This window comes from Protopterus annectens, chromosome 3.part1 (genome assembly GCF_019279795.1).
Source record: "Protopterus annectens isolate FY-2018-M chromosome 3.part1, PAN1.0, whole genome shotgun sequence".
Classification (NCBI taxonomy): Eukaryota; Metazoa; Chordata; order Ceratodontiformes; family Protopteridae; genus Protopterus; species Protopterus annectens.
The window spans coordinates 1,820,801,463-1,820,826,247 of record NC_056732.1 but is presented as its reverse complement, the minus strand read 5'-3'; the positions used below and the strand labels follow the sequence as shown (position 1 = coordinate 1,820,826,247).

Genomic DNA, 24,785 nt, shown 5'->3' with positions numbered 1-24,785 from the left:
GAGATTAATGTGGACTGTAAGTTTGTGAGGATGGGAATGGCAAAGAGAAGGCATGGCAGGAGGAAAGCCCTTGCTAGGGACAGTTTGGTGTAAGGAATTTTTTTGTTCTGATACAGTAATTCCAGGTTTTGATGTGTCTTTTTGATAAACTGATCTATATGCTGATCAGATTTCAGTTGGTCATCTATTATGGTGCCCAGGAGTTTAGTATGAGCCTCAGCTTTGACAACTGTGTTGTTTAGGGAAGAGATGGAAAAGGTGGATTTGTTGCGTGAAAGTGATCTCGGTAGGATGAGTAAGGGTTTTGTTTTTTAGGGTTTAGGATAAGCTGTTTTCATTAAGCCATTTTTCTGTGGCGATGAATGTGTTTTGAGTAAGTCAATGGAGATGTGACACGTTGTCAGAGGTGGTGATGAGGGTTGGTTGAGTCATCTGCATTTTGAATAAGAGTTGAATTGCCAGAAGCAGAGTGGAGGTGGTTGGTAAAGATATTAAATAGAAGGGGCCCTGGATAGAACCCTGTGGGAACCCAGTTTTACAGGCAAGAAGGGGGGAGCAGGAAGTGAGCCATTGGACAGATTGTTGTCTATTAGTAAGGTAGCAGGAGAACCACTGCAAAGTGGAAGGAGAGAGGTTAAGATCAGTTAGTTTAGCTAGTAGTTTAGAGTGAGACACCATATCAAATGCTGTGGCTAGGTCAAGGAAGAGACGGGACACTAGTTGGTCATTATCTGTGGCCTCAGCAACTGTATGAATAAAAGATAAGAGGGCAGTAGCAGTAATGTGGTTTGGCCAAACGCCGTGTTGGGTAGGGGTTTTATATAGCTGTGTAGAGGTCTGTACCTCTCCACCCTAAATATAATGGTAAATTCAGGAGCAAATCTCTCCAGTGGAACTCCTGTGAAGAAAAATAATGAAAAGTTGTAAGAAATTCCCATCCCTCTACCAAACTACCACACTAAAACATGCTGAACTTAAGAGCAGTATTAGAAAATGTAACGTAGAATATGAGCTGAAGGTCACTACAGATACCAAAGGAAACTGCATTTCTTTCTTCACTTATATCAGGAAATTAAAGAAAAATGTCCAACAATGTACTGAGCTCATCCATGATATTACACATTCTGATTCCAAGGATATAGCCAATATATTAGTTGACACAGTTAGTGCTAATTTTACTACACCTACCCACATTGTTGCTCCCATCCCTGCCAATTTAATTTCTCCTAAAATCACATTGGAATAGGTCCTAGAATCCCTGTCAAAGAATAAAAATAATACTTCTCCTGGACCAGACAGTGTACCAGGGTGTGGACCAGACAGCGTACCAGGGTGCATACTCATCAGTGCTATGTGGTGAGTGTGGAGTCTGTAAGGTACACGGTTAGGATCTGAGTCTCCATTTAAAGTCTTCACCCTATGACCCTCTACAGGATTTGTACCTAATGCCAGGAGAACAGCTACTACCTCTCCCCTACACAAGGGCTGCCCCTATACGGACGTGGTTAATAATAGTCTCATCTGCTTCACCAGCCTAATATGCAATGCCATGGAACTTATCATAGCAGAACTCATTTATTCAGAAACTAGAACATTAACAGGTGGGTTCTAGACCCAAATTGTGATAGTTTTGTGAAGTGCAGTTTCAGTTTACTAAACTTAGTACTTATCTTTGTGAAGGTTACAGAGGCTGCGGGCAGCAGTGGTTCCATGCATTCTGCTTTTCCTGTCCTGGCCAAGGCTTATGACCCTATAACCCATTCCAATATTATTGAAAAATTTAAATTAAATCCCTATGTTGTCTGCTGGATTCCAAATTGGTTATCCAACAGATCCTGTGTTATGAATGTTGCTAGTACCCTCTCTAAATGTAAAATTGCAAGTAGCGGGGATGCCACATGGATCAGCACTTAGCCTCTTACATTTGGAATTTATTTTGTAGATACAATACCCAGAAGTGTGGCTGACTGTGCCCAGCTTTCAGTAATAAGCTAACTTAGTTACCAATTCATGCACTGATACTAAACAGCTCCAGTGAGGACTGGAGTATGCACATACTTGGTGTACTAAAAATTATTCAAGTCCCCATGTTATAAATGGCACTCGTCTTCAGGCAGGGAAGATCTTAAAGGACCTTATGGGGGCAATTCTTTTCTCTTTCTCATTTGATCTTCATGCTTTTGTTCATAGGTTCATAGGTTCATAGGTTCATATTTGTTATGGTAAGGAAATCCTTTTATCTGGCCCAGTTAATTTCTGAATGAATATCTTCAAGATCTGAAGAAGTCATCCTACTATTATACTCTTACCATGTCAGACCCATCATCAAATACTGTACCTTTTCGCATGTGTACAAGTCCATGCATATTGCCTGGCTGGGAAAGCCCCATAGATTTCTAACCCAAAAACTTAAAGGTCTTTGAATCCTTCAACTATCCTGATAGATTAACACAACTCTTCTTATACTCAGTAGTTTACAGATTACGCCAAGCTGGTCTGTATCTTACTTTTTGAGCCATGAAAGTCTCAGTTTTATTTGTGGCCTCCTACTTCCTTGTTAAAACAGTGGCCCCATAAGCACCTCCAGTAGGGACTTGAACCTACACCAACAAATGAGACTTGCTGGAGGGATAGGTTCCTAATTCAACATATTCCCAGCCCTTCAAATAAATTACCACTATAAATTCAACAAACTACTTTGGCTGTGTTTACAGTTAATCTTAATATTGGATGAGAAGACACAGATTTACAGCAGGGTTATCATGTATGGTCCTGCTTAAATTGTGAGATTTGTACTATTAAGTGCTTGAAAAAAGTGACAAGAGCTTTTAAATGTGATGGATATGGCTAAGCATCTTATGGTCCCAATGACTGCCTGCCTGAAATTGCTCCTATGTCCTTATGTACTTTATACAGTAACCACTTAAAATGTCATGACACACATTGCCAAATCAAGCAATGTGGAGACTGAATGACTGAAAATCTGGACTTACATATGCCAGGTCTGAGACTGACATTTTTCAGAATATTCTCTTTTCTCTGCGGTATGGCAATCTCAGAATTGGTATATATAAGTTTAGGAGGTGTGTGTGGAGCTTAGCTCCCACATCTGGGGGTGCCCACCCCCCAAAAAGGTTAAATGAGAAGAGTAACAGTCAATATTCAGTGTTCTGCTGTATCGTCAGTCTTTTATTTCATTGTTTTGAGACCTGGAACCGAGAGCCCTGACATATCAATCAAAAGCCACTTTATGTATTGTATTGGAAAGCTGTTTAGGAAATTGAAATCACCAAATACAAAGATTCACAGATCATTTCTACAATAATCATGCTAAACAAAAGTGAATGTTGTGAGCATTTCTAGAGAACAGACACTGACTTAATGAAACAGTGCCTTACGAAATGACTAGCCATAAATGCTAGCACTATAATTGTACAATGGGGATATTTAAAAACTGTTGTCAAAGAAGAAGACAAACCTCTATGTTGAAAGGACACATAACAAGGAAAATTCACTGCAGGTGTTAAATAAGGTGGCATGAAAAGTTAGTGAAAACAGGCCAGTTAAGGAAATACAAGGCTGCTTGGAAAAAGGAAAATAGTTTGATAAACTAAGGCAGAGCAGAAGTCGTAAAGCTGTTAGAAAACCAAAGGCCTATATTAAGGAAAAGACAGCCACTTTAGTAAAAGAAACAGGCAGAATATTTTGCTGATAGATAAGACTGAAAAGAGAGGCTAAAGTTAGGATGAAGACGTTTAGAAAATAGATGGGAGGAACAAAATGATGTTGAAAACCAAGGCTCCTCAATTAATAATTTTTATTACTTACAGAAAAGCAACTGAAATGTACTGGGAGTGAGCTGGCAGTTCTCCAGACTTCCAGTAGATAATTGACTTTATAGTCAATTGCCGGGCCTGTGGTCCAGGAGACCACTGAGGGGATTTTACCAATTGGAGTAGAGCACTGTGTGGTTTAATGAGTTGCTCGTGGTGATACAGTAGGCAAATGAAAGCTGGGGTAATCAAACCCTGCACTACATGAAGTAGCTTGTTAACAGTTCATTACATTACAAAATGGAGGCGGAAAGAGATAGAGCATTTTGGGTTGCCTCCTAGAGGACAGCAGACATCTTCCAGATTGTGCTCTACCATGGTAGAGAAATGTGAATCTTTTCTAGGGACATTGCTGGGAGGTAGAAGTACCACTTCAAAAAACTCTTTTAACTTGATGAACTTGCCCTACTTTAAGGAGGCACAGCTAGACGCAACAGGTGGGATTAGGTGCATTTTTGCTAATGATGCCAGTATGGCAAGGTCATGGGAGTAGATGAGATCTGGTCAGAAATGCTGAAGGTGCTGGATATTGCTTGAGTGTCATAGTTAACATACTTTTTCAAAAATGCATAAATGATGGACATGGTATCGTACTAACAAACTGGAGTCATGGATCCCATTTTCAAAGAGACGGCTGAAAAGATGTATTCCATTTATGCAATTCCCACTATTCTCGGGCTTCCAGGGAAAGTCTATGTCAGGGAACTGGAAAAAAGACAACATGTGAAAGATGATTTCCTGCAATGCTTATAGCATCCTACCCATGGAAGAGTAGATAAACTCTTTGTATATTAGTGGAGGTCATAGGAGTTTCCCTTTTTGATATGTATGTGGTTTATGAATACAAAGAAGATACGAGAACATACATCCCAAACTCTGCGTCAAGATAAAAATATTAAGTAGAGGTATAGGACTTCAACAGTGGTATGTATTGTCTCTCATGCTGTTTATAATTTTCATGCATATGAAATCAAGATGCAGCTGAGGTCTGGAATGCATCAATTTTGGAAAAATGAGTGTTGTATGATGATGCTGTCTCAACTGACTATGATATATGCTGTGTACTGAGTGGTTTGATGCTGAACATAATATCTTTTAAATAGTAATCAAAACCTCCAAGCCACAAGACATGCTTCTGCCAGATAGTATCCCCATACTAAAGGGGTGGCGTAAGCCACACAACTATGGGCTAGGCTTGTAAATGCCCTCGGGCAGATAGCCTAGTATGAACCTATGAACCTATGAACCTATATAAGTAGGTCACTCTATGCATTTGAGAAAGGCATGGCTACGTCAAGTGCAGGAGTTAAAGTATCAGTGGGTCTTGTTTACAAATGAAAACCAAAAAAACATTTGTAGAAAATTGGGAAACAAGGTGAAAGGAATTGAAATGCCTCCAAAAAGAAGAACTAGATATATTTTGGAGAAATATCTATGAAGATCCTGTGGAACATAACAAAGACACTAAATGGATAGAAGACGTAAAAGAAAGAAGAATTTCAAATGTACAGGACATGAAATGGGATGAAGTAACAGCCAGAGAGATTGAAACAAAGTTAAGATAAACTCCTAAATGGAAATCCCAGTCCCAGATGCAGTACCTAACTTCTGGCTACAACAATGCTCCTACATGAGTGAGAACATGGAAGTTAGCCTAAAAACTATAGCTTGCCTTATGATGACATATAAACTATACACTGGAATTGATGCTGACAGAGTTTGTAGTCATATAGAAGAAAACTCAATCACAGCAATACAACAAAAGGGTAATAAAAGAAAGTCATATAGAACAAAGGATCATTTGATGATAAATAAAGTTATAATGGAGAACTGTAAAAAGGGGAAGAACTTAAGTATGGCATGGATACACTACAAAAAAGCATTTGACCGTATCCCACATTCATGGATAAAAGAGTCATAAAAAATGTGTAAGATACACCCTACACTGATTGATTACATTACAGCAATCATGAAGCAGTGGCAAACCACTTTGCAGTTAAGCCATGATAAAGGACAAATTACTATCCCTGGGATAAAAATTCAAAGAGGGATATTCCAGGGTGACTCTCTGTCACCGCGGCTATTCAGTCTTGCACTTACCCATTAAGTTGTCTAGTTATCAGATTAGGTCATGGCTATAATTTGGCTCCTAGAAAACAACAAAGTGTAAATTCTTTTCATCTTCTTTTTGTAGATGATTTAAAACTGTATAGTTCATAAGATGAGGAAAGCACAACTGCAAGTAGTTAAAACTTTTTCAGATGGTATAAGAATGACATTTGGTCTTGATAAATGTGCAAAAGCAACCTTTAAAGCAGGTAAGGAATTTTTTAGAAGACTTACATTAATACTGAAAACAGCATTGACATCTAGGAGCAAAGTACAAGCTATAAACAATTTGTTTGCCTGTCCTAACTTACAGTTTTGGGATGGTTGATTGGCCCTGATAGGTGTTGGATAGGCTAGACAGGAAAACAAGAAGGATGCTTCATGCTCACCAAATAACTTAAAAAATCAGCGTATACCAACATTATATATTCCCCATTCTGAAGGAGGCATGGACCTCCTCAAAATTGATTACATGTGTAGATTTGCAACTGTAGGACCACATACATATTTGCTGATCTCACAAACCCAAACGTACTGTAATGAAAGTTTTGAAACACGAGGAGAATAAGTCTAAGATGACTTCTCTGCTTAGTTTAGCAGAAGCATATTGAGGTCCAGTGGGAATGGAAATTAAACCAGAAGTAGATAAAAATCAGGGAAATGGAAACTGAATGTGCCAAAAACGAATGAATATAAGGTGAAGAATAAGATGAGAGGGCAAGAAATGTGGAAAATGCATTAATATAGCTGCAAGTATAGAAAACTCTTAGAACAACCTCATGTCACTCAGGATCAAATGCAGGAATAGTTAAGGAGAGGTGAATTTAAACCAAAAGATTAAAGGTTAATATTCGAGGCCCAAGATAGTGGACTATGTATATTTTGGTTTACAAAGTCCATTGAGCATGTGGGAGAAACAGACAAATGTAGGTTTTGTAAAGCAGAATTGGAAACAGTAGCACATCTTGTTGCTGGATGTGCTATACTAATGGCAGAAGGACTGTATACAGAAAGGCGTAATAATGTGGCAAGGCTGCTGCATTGGAGATTGTACAAAAATTATACTGCTTGAAGTAGCTGAAAAACACTGGAAACATGAACCACAAAGCATCATAGAAAATGATGAAATCTACATCACATGGGATCATCCATTACCAACAGTTCAAAAGATAGATGCGAGAAAGCCAGATATAGTGGTCCATGAAAAGAAGACAAAAGTAGCATTGACCATTGAAATGACCATATTCAGTGACTACAGTGTCTTATGTACAGAGAGACACAAAGTCATAAAATACCAGGATTTGCAAGCAGAAACGAGGATAATGTGGAAGAAGGATACCCAGACAGTTTGACAGTTCCAGTAGTAGTAGGAGCAACAGGTCTTATAAAAAATAATTTACAATTGTACTTAGATATGTTACCGATACACATAACTACATACAAATTGCAGAAGGAGTTATTGCTGGGCACATTGTGGGTGCTGAGAAGAGCACTTCTGGCTAACATCAAAGACTGAAACAATACTAATTTTGTGAACTTTAATTGTACTTTTACTTAGGAATGGGGTCTCATGGTATTAGAAACCTAAAATACTTGCAGAAATTAACAAAATGAAAACCACATGGATTAAGAAACTGATTAGGGGCATGAGTGCAATGAAGGCAGTAGTGTAGACATTGTGCTGTACTGCTGCACTGAAAGAAAGGCTTACAGCAAAGGGATAAGGAGACTGACCAGTGCTTGATGTGTTGATGGCAGTATTGCAGAGATTGTACTACACTGCAGTAATGAAAGAAGAGCTGAGTCATACCACAAAGGGATCGGGAGACTGACCAGTGCATGAGTGTGGTGATGGCAGTATTACATTGATTGTACTATACTGCAGTTATGAAGGAAGGGCTGAGTCATACTACAAAGGGGTCATGACATGACACTGACTAGTGTGTGATTGCAGTTATGTCAGTTTTACAGACATTGTTTTGTGATGTGGAAAAACTGCTAATCATACTATTAAGGGATCAGGGGACTAACCAGAGCATGAGTGCAGTGATGACAGCATTGAATAAGCATTGCACTGGGGTATGGAAGGAAGAGTTAAGTCATACTAGGAATGGATCAGGAGACTGACTAAAGCATAAGTGCAATGATTGCAATATTACAGGTGTCACAAAAGGAGATACTGCCAGCCCAGCTATCTGAAATTTTGTAAATAATCACATCATTTGTGAATATCAATACAATTCAAACATTTGTGTTACAAATGTATTAGAATTGTATGTGATATAAGATGGTTTGTACAGACATATGTGCTGAAGAGGCATTTTTCATAGTGCTGTTTAAAGATGTAACCACAGTGTACCCTACTGGAAAAGAAGAGAAAAATGCATACATGATTGTAACTGTTTAGATGTATATATTTTAACAATAGAAACTGGAACACAAGAGGTTAACTTCAGAAAAATAGCTGAAATTAAATTACTTTATGGCCACATAGTAAAAGGATGTTATATTTCAGTTTCAGTGCTAACAGGTGCAATGTCTAACACTAGAAGTTTTCTGTATTATCTTTGAAGTGTTTTGTTGTTTTATGACTTCCACCATTTATGAAAGATCTGAGGTCAATGTATTTTCACAGGTCGATGTTAAATGCTACCAGCTGCATCAATGGTTGTTTTTCACCAGGGATAGAGTCAGATGACAATAAATTATGTCATTCTGCAAGCTATCCCATCAGTAACATTTGAGATATTAATTTAAGAACTCGCTGAGAGAGAGATTATTCTGCATTTTGCCTTTGACCTGACAACATCAAGATCCACTCACCACATCTGCCTTGTTGCTCTGTAAGTAAGTGAAGTAGGGTATAATTCTCTTAGATTTAGTCAGGAATATAGTGAAGTATAATTTAGATGTTTTCTTTATTTATTTGAGACTGCCCTGCAGTGTTGTTTTAAATATGTCCTGTGATTTTAAACTCTGATGTACATGTGAATATATGCTGAGTATTTTCTTGTTTTTTTATTATTTATTATTAAGTATATTTAAACCTTTCATTGTGGCTGATATTTGTGAAACATATTTAAGTTCTGAGAGTGCTTGCATATTTATTTTGTGACACTGTGTAGGCCACTCTTAATAGCCTTGCTTTTGGTCAAACTACCATTTGTATTAACAGTAACATTGCACAGTAAGATTGGACACTGTTCATTAAGGGCTTTAAAGTAGCTGATAAAGAGTTGGCTGGTGGCAGTAATAACTAGGTTATAGTCTGGGCAGAGGGGGCATAGCTAGTAAACCTTTGTTAGCCTTTCTCAGGTGTGAGTGTTTTTGTGTATAAATCAAATCTCAAAGAGTGTGTGTGTGTGTGTGTGTGTGTGTGTGTGTGTGTGTGTGTGTGTGTGTGTGTGTGTGTGTGTGTGTGTGTATATGTATGTGTTGTGCATGTGTGTGTGTAAATTAAACCCCAAAGTGGATGTGTGTGTGTCAGCTACATGGGCAGGAACATGAAGTACTGGTTAGACAGAGAGGGTGCTAGAGGTCTTGGCTTGGCCACTCAAGCTGAGATCTCAGCTTTATAACTGTGCCAGTGGGGAGTCTTACTGGGCAAATGGAGAAAGAGGGAGAAACCAGCCCCGGACTGACCATGGTCTCTGGGTGCACTTAAGGGAAATTGCACTTTACTGTGTGGGTACTTGTCATCCTCCCAATATACAACCCCCACTAGTGCTAGTGGTGAGGAATGAGGCTCTTTGATTACTAGGCCAGTGTTGGGGCATCACATTTATTGTTTGGTAGTGGTGGATATCCACATATTAGGATTCAGTGGTGTGGACATTGAATTCCAGTAGCCTGTAAACAGTGGTCACTAAAGAAGGTGTTTGCTCTTTCAATCAGCCATACAGTGAACATTCAGAGTTTCATATCACAATAGTTTTTTTTTGTTATGTTTGCTTAGTTAGTCAAGGACAGCAGGCATGGATATCAGCAGTGGAGTATGGCAAGGTGACAAGGAGCCAGTTGGCTGAGATGTGCCAAGACAAAGGACTGGTGCATGCCAACCTGACTAAAGCATTGATGATTTCAGCCTTAGTCACAGCTGCATCAACGACCAGCAATCAAGAGGACAACCAGACTGGCCTTGGAGATGTACAACTCTCAGCAAATGGACAGTCCAACCTTTCCACAAAGGTCTTAAATATCTGTCTGGAGTTAAAGAGACTTGAACTGGAGGTCAGACGTTTGGAAATAGAATCAGCAGAGAGAATGAGACACCTGGAGGTGGAAGAAAATGGGAAACTGAGACATCTGGAAGCTGAGGACAATGAGAGGCAGAGGCAACATGAAAAGAGATACTGACTCTTCGTCAGGGTCATGGAGGTAATGGGGAAAGGAATAACCGAACTCCAGAAGCAACAAAGGTCAGTAAATTTCTTCCACAATTTACAGAGGGTGATAATTTTGATAGTTTTATTCATGTGTTTGAAAGGGTATGTAAACAGTATAATGTTGACCAAGGGCTCAGGGTACGGTTCTTGACCCCCCTTACTCTATGGTAAAGCTGTAACTGCTATTTCTAAATTGTCTGATACTGATTGCTTAAATTATAATACAGTTAGAAATTGTTTGTTAGAGTGTTTTAAGTTAACACCTGAAGATTATAGAAAAAGTTTTATGAGCATAGATACAAGGCAGATGAAAGTGTGTGTGAATATATTGCTGAGTTAAGCACTTATTTTCATAATGGGTGAGTGGGTGTCAGGTCACCACTTTTGAATGGCTGGCAGACCTTTTGGTGAGGGAACAAGCCCTTAGCACTTTGCCTGAACACATGAGAATCTGGTTAGCTGATAGACAATGCAGTACTGCAGATGAGTTGAGGAAGAAGGGAGACCTGTACCTATTCCATGTCAGACCTTGAGGTTGTGCATGTAATTATCTATTTTTTTCTTCAAGGCATGGATTGATGGTCTGAGTTTAACATGGAGGGAGAGTTTATTTTGTAGCTTGAGTCTTCAAGATAAGGATTTGTCACAATTTGTGGTATGGTTGCCTTTAATTTTTATGGAGGTTGAGTGTCCTAATGCATTCAGGTCACATTAAAACTTCATAAAGTAGTAGAACCTTAAGTATTTTGAATTTCAGTCATAGTTTTTCTCTAAGAGACTAATAAGATACAGAGAAGTGAGAGAACTTCTGTTGGTTTTGATTGTATCACAAGCATTTTAGCACTGCGATTCAGTTTTTGAGGAATCTTTGTACCTTTTCCAGGTGTACCAGCTGGCATATGATTAAGTTACCGAACGGGGTACAGTATTCAATGGGTAGTCTGATAACAGTTGTATACTGGGGACAATTATCTTTCTGACATGTCTTCTCCCTGACATGTCTCTTAACCCCACAGGCACAGTTCCATATCCTTTAAAGTCACTCATGGCTATATGTGTCCAGATTTATACTGCAACCATTTTTGACATGTAAGAAGAAGGTTGCCGTAAAGGAATGCCTCCGAGACGGATGCTTGATGTACTCTACTAATGACATGGGATTGCGAGTACAGCAGTCATTCTATTCTTACCTGTTGTCAATCTGAGTTGTTTCACTTGTTATTATGGTCTCATTTATCTTTGAACACTAATGCTACAAGTGGCATTGATGAAGTTCCTCTGCATAGCTGCTGTCCATAGTGTCTATCAAAGACTGAGGAGCTTGGCAATCAAAGATGATAGTGGAGTAGAACCATAGCAGCTGGAACAATTTAGGCACCTAGTGTCTTTATCCCCTGAACATTTCCTAGTATGGTCTACTTGGAGGAGGTGACAAGGCAAACCAAGGATGTGTTGGAAACTACATCTCCCAGCTTTGCCTAGGAAGGCCATGAGATCACAAAGAAGGAGTTGGGCACTATTGCTGGGAACTGAGAATCCTAATATTCTCTCCTCAACTTGCCTCCACTCTCGCCATCACCAAGGAAAGAAGTTTAGAAAATAGATGTCTAGGTGAATAGATGTTTATATTTGTTTTAGTTTTAAACAAAGTAAGTGAAAATAAGTATATATCTATCTGTGGAGTGGATGGCAGTTAGTATTATGCAGTACATTGTAGTTCACATGCAAAGAGTGAGATTGTGGTATCTCCAAGAATCCCTTTTACACTGAGGCAAAGTGAGCTCATAGTATACATAAATAGCATTGGTATGCAGGTGGAGACATATGTTGACATTGTAGTAGGGTGAATCTCACCTAAGGCAAAAGCATTTATATAGTGCAAGACAATTTAAAATGTTGCTTTTTATATGACAGACTGAAGTTTTCTGATCACATTTTATAGTTGCACAAACACAATGTGTGTGTGTGTGTGTGTGTGAGTGTGTGTGTGTGTGTGTGTGTGTGTGTGTGTGTGTGTGTGTGTGTGTGTGTGTGTGTGTGTGTGTGTGTGTGCCAAAAATACAAGCCAAAACCTCTGATCAGCATGCAGTTACAGATCAAATGAAACATGGAAAAACAAAGCATGAGGCACTCAAAGAATGGTGAAACAAGAGTTTTAAGTCTAATGCCCAAATCAGTCCTAATAATTGATCTATCTACGTTATCAGAGTTACCTATCTGTTTGCAAGTGTCTGTGTGTGTGTGTGTGTGTGTGTGTGTGTGTGTGTGTGTGTGTGTGTGTGTGTGTGTGTGTGTGTGTGTGTGTGTGTGTGCTCGTATGTGTGAATCAGCACTGATGATTGGATGGATGGACAACTGGCCATGAGGAGGTGGTAGAGTTACAAAAATTATCACACTTCAAGAAAGTATGCAACAGTAGATGTCCTTCCATTTCACTGTTGCAGTATTCTTTACAATAGGAATCCCCTACCAAGGCAGCCAGACATCTGGTCAGTAAAGAAAATCCATTAGGTTGCTTATGGTATGCTATACAACACATGTACACACCACATGTATAGCGCAGGGCATAAAGGTAGCATCATATGTGCCATCATCATAGCTTCTTTGCTGCCAGTCTGAATGTCATCATTTGATCATCGGTCTGAATGCCCAGTTCATTTGCTAGTTTACTAAGTCATTTGCAGATAAGTGCCCCATTGGGGTTTTTGATCTTATCTCTTTTTTTTACCTTTGTTTGTAGCTGTGGTCTTCATGCCATCCAGAAAGGGTAAAAGCCAGTGTGGGAGACAGATTCCCCATAAAGACCATCATGAACTATGTTTATTTTGTGTATGTGCTTCCCACGACCATATGTCCTATTCAGTTTGTCAGGCTTTTGTCCAGAAGACTCTCTGTAGTCAGCTTTCATGTTTGGCCCTGTATTTGGAGAACCAATGTCTTACGCTCATAGTGAAAGACACTGTGGAGGGAACTTCTCACTCTGAGGGTCAGCTGCTTTTGAAGAAGAAGGCCAGGAAGACCAGGTCCAATTCTTCCTCTGTGCTGCCTCCCTGGATGTTTCTCCAGAGGTTAGTATGAACCCTGAGGTTTGCCGGGTTCCTTTATCAGATTCCTCTGCCATGACCGCCTTGGAGACCAGCATGGATTCAATTTCATGCACATTCCAGGAGACCTTGCAGATGTCCGCTATAGACATTCAGGGAGAACTGAGGCTGATTATTACGTGGGGGCCTAAAGGTGATCCTCAGATTCTGGTTAGGGAGTAAGTGCTGACTACAATTATGGAATGCCATCTGGTTTCTGAGCCTTCTTAGTTTTACAGAGTGGATGCCCCTTTGAAAAAGAAATCCTCAGAGTGAATGGCAAAATTTCACTCAAGGTTTGTTTAGCACCCTTATGACTTTAAAACCTATTCAGGGTGCTTCTGTTCTTGCCACTCCTTTGTCTTCTACTTGTCTTAAAAGACCTAGAGAACAAGATTCCTCTGAGGAGGAGGACTCTGATGAGGAATCCCTTGCTTATTCTTCCCAAATCCCCTCTCCTTTAGACTATGATTCTGATGAAGAGGAGTCCACTAGTCTTGAAGCTCCCTTTCAGGAGATTTCCTCTGGGGACACTATTTCCAGAATGACGGAGTGTTTTAAATGGATTGTGCCCAGGTTTCTGAGGTCCAGAAGAGGTAATATGAACTTTTGCAAATGGATTCTCATAGATCTTCGGCTGTCCCTCTGTTTTGGTTGCCTTCTTGGATGCCGTTTCTACTGCATCTCAGGTACCAGATTCCCAGCCCCCCGAAAAACTGATAGGTTTTATAGGGTGCCTGATGATTGCAGCTTTCTTTATAGATGCCCTTCTGCTGACCCGTCTGTGTTGTCTGTGGCACCTGAAAAGCCCTCTCACTTACTACCTTACTCTAAGCTGCTTCCTTCTGAAAAAGACGGCAGAACTATTGAAAGGTTGGGTAAAAGGTGTATACCTCAGCTATCCTTGATTTAGGGCTGCCAATTATCAGACCCATATGTCAAGATATCTTTTGGCTCTACTTTCTCAGGCCTGTCAGGTTATTCTGACCATTTGGTTTTGATGTTAAGATGTCTGCTCTTTCCTTGTTAGGGACTTCCTCTCAGGTGACCCACTATTCCATTAAGTGCAGTTATGATGCAGCAGATGCTTCTTTTAGAGTTGCCACTTTTGGTTCTGTGATGAGATATTCCTGGCTTCAGCTTCAGCCTTCGCCTGATGATGTTAAGGCTAAGTTACTGGATGCCCCTTTAGATAACAAACACTTATTTGTGGCAGCTGCTGCTGCTGATTTGTTTAAATCTCTTCAGGATAAGGGCAAGGCTTTACAGAAACTTAAATATGTTTTTGCATCTCCTGTGCCTAATTTTCAAAGGAATTACCCTAATAAGCTGGCCTTTGTTTGTAGGGAGTCCCATCCCCCTCCCAAAGGTTACAAAGGTGGTAAATGGGCTCCTCCTGCTTTAGCCACCTGGAATCCTGTATCACAGAAATCTTTTCCTGACAAACCTGGTGCTGTCTGACTATCCTGTTCTTTTCAGCCACATTCCTCTTTCTCTTTGTCTTTCCCTTTCTCTTCCTGCTTGGTTACAATTACTCAGGATTACTGTCTTCTGTCTTATCCACCTGGGGTACTTCATAGTCTGGAAATTTCTTTCTCCTTTCATGGGCATTCCTCAGCCCCCTCAGGAACACTTGGTTTTCTTTCCAGGGGTGCTCCAGGATCTTTTGACTCGGGTCACTATTCAGGGGGTTCCACTTTCTCAAAGGAAGAAGGGTTTTTTTCCAGAATGCTCTTGGTCCCAATAAAAGAAGGCACTTGGAGACCCATTCTGGATCTTTCTCACTTGAACACCTTTCTGAAGGTCCCTTTCTTTCGGATGTTGTCCCTTCAGACTTTGCTCCCGCTGCTGCTCCCTCAGGCTTTACTAGTTTCTCTGGACCTGAAGGATGCGTATCTTCATATCCATATCCATATCGATAGCCATACTCCCCACTTTCTCTAAAATACTTGAACAATGCATTCACCTTCAACTCTTACCTTACCTTCTAGACAATCATCTCCTAACCCCAACACAACATAGATTTAGACAAGGCCACAGTACCAGCACTGCCCTCCTTTCATTCCTTGGTAATATCAACCAGGCATGTGACTCTGGTAACATAGTATCTTCCCTTTTCTTAGATTTATCTAAGGTCTTTGATACCATCTCCCACTCCTTACTACTAGAAACGCTCTCTTACCTTACTCTCTCTCCTTCAACCATCAATTGGTTCTCAAGTTACCTCTCAAATAGGCCACAGGCCGTTAAATGGAATAACTCTACCTCCTCCTATTTAGACACCCTTACAGGTGTTCCTCAAGGTTCAATATTGGGTCCTTTACTTTTCAACATCTTTATAAACAATTTTTATCTTTGCATACCCAATACTAAACTCGTCTAATATGCTGATGACTCGACCATCACCTGCTCTGCTCAATCTCTCCCCCTCCCTCCTGCAAGCTACTCAGGCAGCCTTTTCTATCATTGAGGTTTGGATGCTTAACAATCATCTAGCTCTTAACCCATTCAAATCCAAAATTATGATCTTCACCCCTACAAAAAAAACCAGCTTAGATAAAAACTCCTTCATTATAACAAGCCATAATAGGACACCAATTGAAGTAGTCTCCCATATCAAGCTTCTCTGAGTCATTATTGATGAACAACTCAAGTTTGATATACACCTTCAAACTTGCATTAAAAAAACTCACCAGAAGCTTGGTATGCTTTACTTCCACAGTCACTATCTGACCCCATCCTCTAAGATTACTCTCTCCACAACCTATCTTCTCCTCTCTCTTATGTATGGCACTCCCATCCTTACCAATCTCCCAGCCTCCTTCAAAAGTAAACTGGCATCCTGCTACAATAAAATTGCAAAGTTTGCCACAGGTGCCAAATCCTCTTTTCATCACTGCAACTCTCTACACTCCTTAAACTGGCTAGAGCTTCCCCACTATCTCTCTTACATTCAAATCTCCACTGCCTACAAACTCATTTTCAAACCCTTCCATTGCCCTTCTGCAGCTGCTGCCTTCACCATGCATCTTTTGCCTGATCCCTCAGATCTAACAATCAAAACCTTCTCAAAGTGTACAAGCCATTATGCACTGCTGGCCAACTCCTATTATCTTACTCTGTAGCACGTAAATAGAACTCCCTTCCTCCCCACATTTGAACTACACAGTCCCCCTCTACCTTCAAAAGCTTGCTTCACACTTACCTCTCTTCCAAATAGGAATGCTCCTGCTCCCACCCCTCCTAATCTATACACCACACCTTCCATTTTCCACAAAGCCTCCATCTTGTATTCCTTCATTTACTCTCCTCCTCATTCTAACTCACCCTACCCTTTCTCCCTATTCTTTTATCTACTATTATTTCTTTTTTTTTCTATAACTTTGACAACCCATATAAACCATTATTTTTATCTCAAATGAAATTGTATTAACTCCAATGTTTTTACAAGTCAAAATGCTCTGTAAATTTTGTAAGCAATTGCATACTGTATTGTTTTAAAATTTGTATTGTAATTGCTTTTGTCTGTAGCTTTGAATATGTATTCACATGGAGCTTTTCTCCCCAGGCCTCCATTGAAAAATGGCACACTCTGGCCCAATGGACTATCCTGGTTAGCAAACTGCAGCTAAATAAAATAAATCTCTGTTCATCCCCTGTTCAGGAAGTTTAAGTTTCTCTGTTGCGTCCTGGCATTTTCAGTTTTCTGCTTCACCCTTTGGCCTCTCTACTGCCCTAAGGGTATTCACCAAATGCCTCACTATTATGATTGTATTTTGCAGACTAAGGGGATGCATGTTTTCCCTACTTAGACAATCTTCTTTTTCGGGTGTCCTTTCCTCCACTTTGCCATTTTTCTTTTGCAAAGCCTGGGGGTCACTGTAAATTTCCAAAAGTCCCTTCTGACTCCTTCTCAGGATCATGTACTTCTAGAGTGCAGGATCGAGACAGTTCCAGTGCGGACATCCCAGCCTCCTCCCAAGGCCTTAATTCTTTCTTTATTTCAGTCCCATCTTCCTCTGGCCTCTATCATTGCCAGGGAATTTCTTAGAGCTCTAGGGTTTATGACCCCCCCCCCATCATTCTTATGTTATGTTTTGCCAAACTCCATATGAGAAAACTTCAGTGGTTTTCATTCCCTTGACTACTTAATTCCTTTTCTTCCATGTCTGAAGCTAGAATTTCAGTGGTGGATTCAGTAGCTGACTCTCAATACAGGGCTCCCCTTTCAAATCCCTCTTCCTGCTCAGGAGCAATTTATGGATGGTTTGTAAGTGGAATGGGGGGCATCCTTTGCCTCTCTGAAGGTGCAGAGGGCTTGAAAACCTCAGTAAAGGTAAGACCACACCAGTGTCAAAGAGATAAGAGCTCTTCTGCTGGCTTTTCTGGTATTCCACCCTCTCTTCTCCCCAGGGCCTGTCAAGGTGTTTACAAACAATAGCACAGCGATGTGGTAAGTCAACAAGCGGGGGGGGGGGATCTTACCTTTTATGCAAGATGGCACTTCTAGTGCAGGACTTAGCTATCCAGTATCATGTGACACTTTAAGCAATTTACATTCCTTCAAGCCAGAGCTTTGTGGCAGACACTCTGAGCAGGTCCATAACCCAGTCCCACAAGCAGATGCTGCACAGGGATTTGTTTCTGGACATTGTCGATCAGTGGGGTACTCCTCAAGTAGACCATTTTATCTCTCCTCTGAAGAGACAACTTCCTCTTTTTTTGTACTAGAGTCCCAAGTCCTCTGGTTTGGAAGCTGGATAGCCTTTCTTTTTCCTGGAAGGGGATGTTTCTTTCTGCCTTTGCCTCCTTCCTCTCATTCCAAAAGTCCTGTTCAAAATACAACACGATACTCCCAAAATCTTGCTGGTGACTTCCTTTTGGTAGAGACAGCATTGATTCCCTCATTTTCTGCATTTAGCTAAGGCCAGTCATCAAAAGTTACCTCACAGGGTGGATCTACTCACTCAAGACAAGGGATCTGTCATTCATCCCCAGCTGTCCATTCTTCAACTGACATTGTGGTGGATAGGATTTTGATTCCATACAGACACGATTTTCTGAGGATGTGCTTAGGATCCGGCAGGAAGCTAGGAAACCTAAAACTAGGAAATCCTACTTATCCAAATGGAAAATGTTTTTTGTTTGGTTCCTTTCTCTTAACCTGGATCCACTTTTTGTGGCTGTTCCTCTGATTCTCTCTTACTTGTGTGAATTGCTCAATATTGGGTTGGCTTATTCTTCTATTAAGGCCCACTTATCAGCTCTTTCTGCTTGTCTGCCTTTATCACTTTCTTTAGCTTCTAGATTTGAAGCTAAACAGTTTCTTAAAAGCATCCTTCATATTAGACCTCCCAGGAAAGATGTCCCCCCTCTTTGGGATCTTAATTTTGTTTTGGAAAAAAATTGATCCAGGCTACTTTTGAGCCTGCAGCTTCACCTTCCTTACAGCATTGCTCTTGGAAGACTGTACTTTTGTTAACCATTACTTCTGCCAGATGGGTTTTTGAACTTTTATTTATTTTATTTTATTTATCATTTGTTGACCGGGAAAGTCCGACTAGGTTCCACAGAGCCTGTTTTCAGCGGAGGCCCGGGGAGAAATGCTCCAGATGCATGTCTTTGGAATGTGGGAGGAAACCGGAGTACCGGAGGAAACCCACGCGAACACAGGGAGAACATGCAAACTCCACACAGAAGGCACCCCAGCCGAGAATCGAACCGGAGAACCTCTTGCTGTGAACTTCAAGCCCTTATGGCTTGTCCTCCTTTTCTACTGTTCCATAAGGACGGGGTGTCCCTTTCTACTAATCCTTCTTTTATGCTCAAAGTGGTGAATACGTTTTCTCTTAATCAGTCTATTTATTTGCTCACTTTTTGCATTCTCCGCAGTCTGCTAGTGAGACGATGCTGCACACATTGGTGTGTCTAGACAACTCAGATTTTGTTTGGATAAAGCTAAGACTTTTCATAAATCTTATCAGTTCTTTGTTTCCTTCATCCTAGATCCTTATGATTGTCTGTTTTCAAGCAAACTATTTCTTCTTGGATTTCTAAAGCCATTTCTTTTTGATATTCCTTTCATTGTAAGAACCTTTCTTCTTCTGTTAAGGCTCATTCTACTAGGGCTGTAGCTTCTTCTGGTGCTTTTTTTAAGGGTTTAGATACTAACTCTCTTCTTGATGCAGCTACCTGGACATCTTTGCGTACATTTACCAAGCAGTATAAGTTGGATATGATATCCAGACCTAGAGCTGGCTTTGCTAGGGCCTTCCTTCATGGGTTCCTAGAGAGCTCTGCTGGTCCTTCCTCCTCCCTCTCTCCTTCCTGAGCTATTGCACTCTCCCTATTGTAAGGAATACTGCAACAGTGAAATGGAAGGACATAGTACAGTTGTATAAGATTTTACCATAACTGCAGATGTCCTTCTCTTCAGTGTTGCAGTATTTACTCCCTCCCTCCTCCCTCTGATCCTTTGATCTTCTAGATGTACTTGTTACCTCTCTAATCCTTATAGGTTCATAGGTTCATAGGTTCGTACTAGGCTATCTGCCCTAGGGCATTTATAAGCCTAGCCAGAGTGTGTGTGGCTTTCACCACCCCTTAGGATGAGAATACTACGCCCTTTTAGGGTTTAGTTAACTGTGCCTCTGTCTAGTAGTGACACAGAGATGACCCCCAGGGTAAACCTACGATCTCTCATCCACTCGTCGAGATTTCTCTTGAATAGAGTCAGTGAGGGGCTCTGCCTAACATGGACTGGGATTCTGTTCCAGAGTGTAGGGAGCCTCTGGGTTATGAATCTGTCCCTCCAGCACGTCCTATTAATTTCTGTGTTGAGGTTTAAGTCTCTTGTTTTCGTGGCTCTGATGGATTTGGATTTTCTGAGGTGGAGCATGTCCATTAATTCCGGATTGGACATGGCCTTGTACGTCAGGCACAGATCACCTCTGAGTAGGCAGTATGCGACTGAATAGAGCTGGAGTTTCTTCAGTCGGGCAGCATATGACATATGTTTAAGACCCTTTATCCACTTGGTGAGGAACTTTTGGGGTCTTTCCAACTGCTGCAGGTGTCGGGTGAGATACATCACAAATGGGGCATTGTACTGAATCATTGGCCTGATAAGAGAAGAGTACAGGGGCACAATGACCTCTCTTGATCTAGATGTGAAACCCTTCATGATAAGGTGGGCAATATAGAAGGTCTTCCTAACCACTTTGGCAATGTGAGTGTCAAATGAGAGGTTACTGTCAACCTGGGTCCCTAGGTCCCTGATTACCTCTTCCGTACTTAATGGATTACCACCTATGTGGTAATTTGTCGGTACCTTGTTTTTCCCAAAGGGTATGACTATACATTTTTTGGCGTTCAGCTTAAGGCCATGGCTTTGGCACCAATTATCTGTTTCTATGAGGCCTCTCTGAAGGATGTTTGTGTCCGCTGGAGTATCAATTATGGCACCCAGTTTGCAGTCATCTGCAAACTTTGTCAGCCACAATCCTCCTATGTTTGCCTGTACCTCGGAAAAATAAATGCCGAACAAGAGGGGTCCCAGGACTGAGCCCTGTGGGACACCGCTTGTGACTGGCTTAGAGTCTGACATAGCTCCAGCAACTCTGACCCTGTGGGTTCTGTCCTTGAGCCAGTTTGCAACCCATCTTGTGACATATGGGTTTACATTTAAGCTGGTGAGTTTGTCTATGATGCCCGAGTGGGGTATTGTGTCAAAGGCTTTTGCAAGGTCAAGGTAGGCTGTGTGAACTGCCTTACCCTCATTAATGGCCTTAGTGACTATTTCAAAAAAGTCGACCAAGTTCAAAAGGCAGGATCTGCCCTTGACAAAGCCAAACTGGGTAGGATCCAATGTCTGTAGGTCCCCAATGTCTTTGTTTATGAGTTCCATAATGATCCTCTCCATAGCTTTGCAGACCAGGCTCGTCAAGCTTATGGGGCGGTAATTTCCAGGGTCCGTAGAAGCCTTTGTGAAGTGGGACCACTGTTGCCGTACGCCACTCTTTGGGTACGTATCCTGTAGTAAGGCTAAGATTAAACAGCAGCCTTATGTGTGGGTTTAGTTCCTCTTGGAGTTCATGTAGCACACAGCCCGGGACACCATCCGGTCCCATTGATGCTGTGTTTTTAGCTTTAGAGAGGGCGGCTCTCACCTGGGCATCTGAGATGTTAGGGAGGCTACCCTCTGCTGGGATAGTTATTTCTCCTTTTGGGGGGGGGGGGGAATTTGCACTGAACCTGTCTGCCAGAATGTTGGCAATGTCGGTGGGTTCCATGTATTTTGTGTCATTTTGGACTAACTCTGAGAATATCTGGGAGTTTCCACCCAGGTTTCTAACATAGCTAAAGAAGGCCTTGTGATTGTCTTTTGTGTCTTTTGCGATTTTTCTCTCAAAGTTGGCCTTGGATGATTTTATGAGTGATCGTAGTTTTTTGCTAGTACTGATCAGAGATGCCTTCCCTTTTAGGGATTTTGCTCTGTCATGTAGTAGCTTCCTCCTCCTGTTGTAAAGTTTGTTTATGGCTGGGGTCCACCAGACCGGGCGCCTGCCTTTGGGGGAATGGGTCTTGGTTTTATTTGGGATTGCATGATCCATGCATTCTTGAAGGTGCCCATAGAAGGCATTTGCAAAGGATTCAGCAGTGTGGGTTGTGGTTTCCACTGGCCCAGGGGCCTTGAAGGATACCACTTCAGTCTTAAGAAGTGTGAAGTTGGCTTTTGAGAAGTTCTTCACTGGCTTTTAAGAAGTTCTTTTGTGCAGGGGGTGGGGGCGGGATGTGGATTTCCAGTGAGATTAATTTATGGTCTGATCTTACCAAAGAGGGATATACTTCCGGTGTGAAGCATTTTGTCCCCATGTTTGTGATGATCAGGTCTAGTATATTGTCTCCTCTTGTGGGAATGGTGACTAGTTGTTCCATTGCATTTGAGTTTATGAATTCTAGGAACCTTTGGGCTAGGGTGTTGGGGCTTGAGTAATGTTCCCAGTCTATGTTTGGGTAGTTGAAGTCTCCCAAAAATTATGGTATTTGGAGAGACATTCATACTCTCCAGTGTCTTCAGGAAGGCTGTGTGGGGTTCCTGAGTTTGAGAGGGTGGTCTGTAGCATGCTACAAACTGTAAAGCAGTTTTGCCTATGGTTAGTTGCACCTGGTTGCCTATGGTATGCTATACATCACACCTTGGACTGGCATTACTACTGCTGTTCTCAGTTCTGAGGATTTTATATCTGACATCACCTTTATGCCCTACACTATATGCAGGGCGCATACGTATGATGTATAGCATACCATAGGCAACCTAAAGGCTTTGGTGTACTGCCCAGACATTGGGCCACCCCTGGCAGGGGATCTCTATTGCAAAGAATACTGCAACATTATGGTAACATTTATAAGATGAATTATCTGCAACTTTTACAGAAGGAACAGGAATGTGCAGACAAAATGGGACAAATGGTCGTCATATTTTGCTAGTATCCTATGTTTCTCTGATCAGTGGTAGATGAAGGAAAAATGAGTGAACCTTGTTTTTTTTTATATAGGCAATACAGTACAGTACAAGAACTCCTTGTGCACTTTTGTAATCTGTATCGACATTAAGACCTCCTGATACATGTTCACACTGATCCTAATCTGATAAAGCATCTGAAACAGTGACAGCAGAGCTATTACAATGTAAGACATAGTCTAGAAATAATAGCACACATGATGGGAGTCTGAAGGAAAATGTAAATATACTGAACATGCATACCTCTCAACTGTCCCTGATTTTGACTCAAAATTTTGATCTGTTCCTCCTATTTTTTTCCTAAAAACTTTCCATTTTGCAAGAATATGTGGCAGGAAACACTTTTTAAATAATGACAATAATTATAGACTGGTTTCAGTTCAGTAAATGCACATTAATTTACATTCTCTTATTCTGTTAGTTCCTCTAATTAATAACAGTACTAATATTATGAGAAGTATCTCTGCTTATTATTTCTGGATTTATCCCCAACTTTGGAGGTAAAAGGCTGTGAGCTATGAAAGTGCATAGATCTAAACTAAGTACAGCATACTTTCCTTAGATGAGTGGGCTGGAAGTTTTATGCACCTGCTATCTCATTAAATATTTAAACAAATTCCTCCCCTACACATTCATCACAGCTTTACATCATGAATATTAATCACCTAAGCTGCTGTAGGGACTCATTTCAAAGATGAACAGGAAGTTAAGGGCCAAGTTCCTGCAAAGCTGTTGAAGGTAGACTGCTACTTGTGCAGGCAGTTTCAGAAGTGTCTGGATTTTTGTAAATGTTTTTTCATTTGTCAGATTTTTAGTCCTTACAAACAACACTTGGAGGCTGAACCAGGGATCATGATTTTAGAGGTAAGAACTTGTTTGCTGATGACAAAACCTGCTTTCTTTCTACAGACACCTTCTGTCCCTGTAATTATTGAGAAACAGTTTGTTTGTTTCTGTGAGCAATGCAGATGGTACTGATAAGGAAGTGGGTACCTTTGTTTTTTTTTTTTTTTTTTTTTAAATCCTCTAAAATGTTCTTTTATTTGTGAAAGATGCACTTTGTTTTGTGGGGTAGAACTAGAATTGTGAAGGTGGCAAGGGATACAGAGTGTACTGGGAGGTGTAGTACACATGTTTCTATAATTAAATTATTTGATTTGAAGAGGCAATATGAGCTAATCCATAAATAAAACTCTAAAATGGATTGTTTTACACAATTTGGATGGTGCAGCGCTAGCGTTACCTCACAGGAAGAGGTTCTCCAGTTCGATTCTCGGCTGGTGTACCTTCTCTGCGGAGTCTCTATGTCCTCCCTGCATTCGTGTGGGTTTCCTCTCTGTGCTGCGGTTTCCTCCCACTTTACAAAGGCAAGTGTCTAGAGCATTTCTCCCTAGACCTCTGCTGAAAATTGGCTTTGTTCCAAGTCAGACTTTCCCGGTTAACAAATGTTAATGTTAACTAACTAAGTAAATAAAATAAATAGTTATGGTAAGCCTGTGTTCTTATTTTATCTGTTATGTTACACTCTTGCAAGTTTGTATGAACTGATTTATGCATGTGTGTGTTTTTATTTTTATATATATGTGTATATATATATATATATATATATATATATATATATATATATATATATATATATATTCTTGCAAGTTTGTATTAACTGATTTATGCGTGTGTGTTTTTACATATAATATATATATATATATATATATATATATATATATATATATATATAGATATAGATATAGATATATAAATAAAGTATTTATCAACCACAGTTAGTAGTAGGGTTACCACCTGTCCCACTTTGCGAGGGACAGTCCCTCTTTGGGGAGTTGTGTCCTGCAAATGT

The 24,785-nt window shown here is 40.6% G+C and overlaps 1 protein-coding gene across 1 annotated transcript in view; it reads left to right on the top strand.

The window, feature by feature from the left end:
- The first annotated feature begins 23,656 nt into the window (after nt 1–23,656).
- Nucleotides 23,657–24,785, top strand: part of LOC122797884 (zinc finger protein OZF-like) — a 235,209-nt gene continuing 234,080 nt past the window's right edge. Inside the window, exon 1 of the mRNA XM_044066403.1 lies at nt 23,657–23,797. Within this exon, the coding sequence (XP_043922338.1) occupies nt 23,786–23,797 (12 nt within the window). The 5' untranslated portion in view covers nt 23,657–23,785. The remainder of the gene's footprint in view (nt 23,798–24,785) is intronic.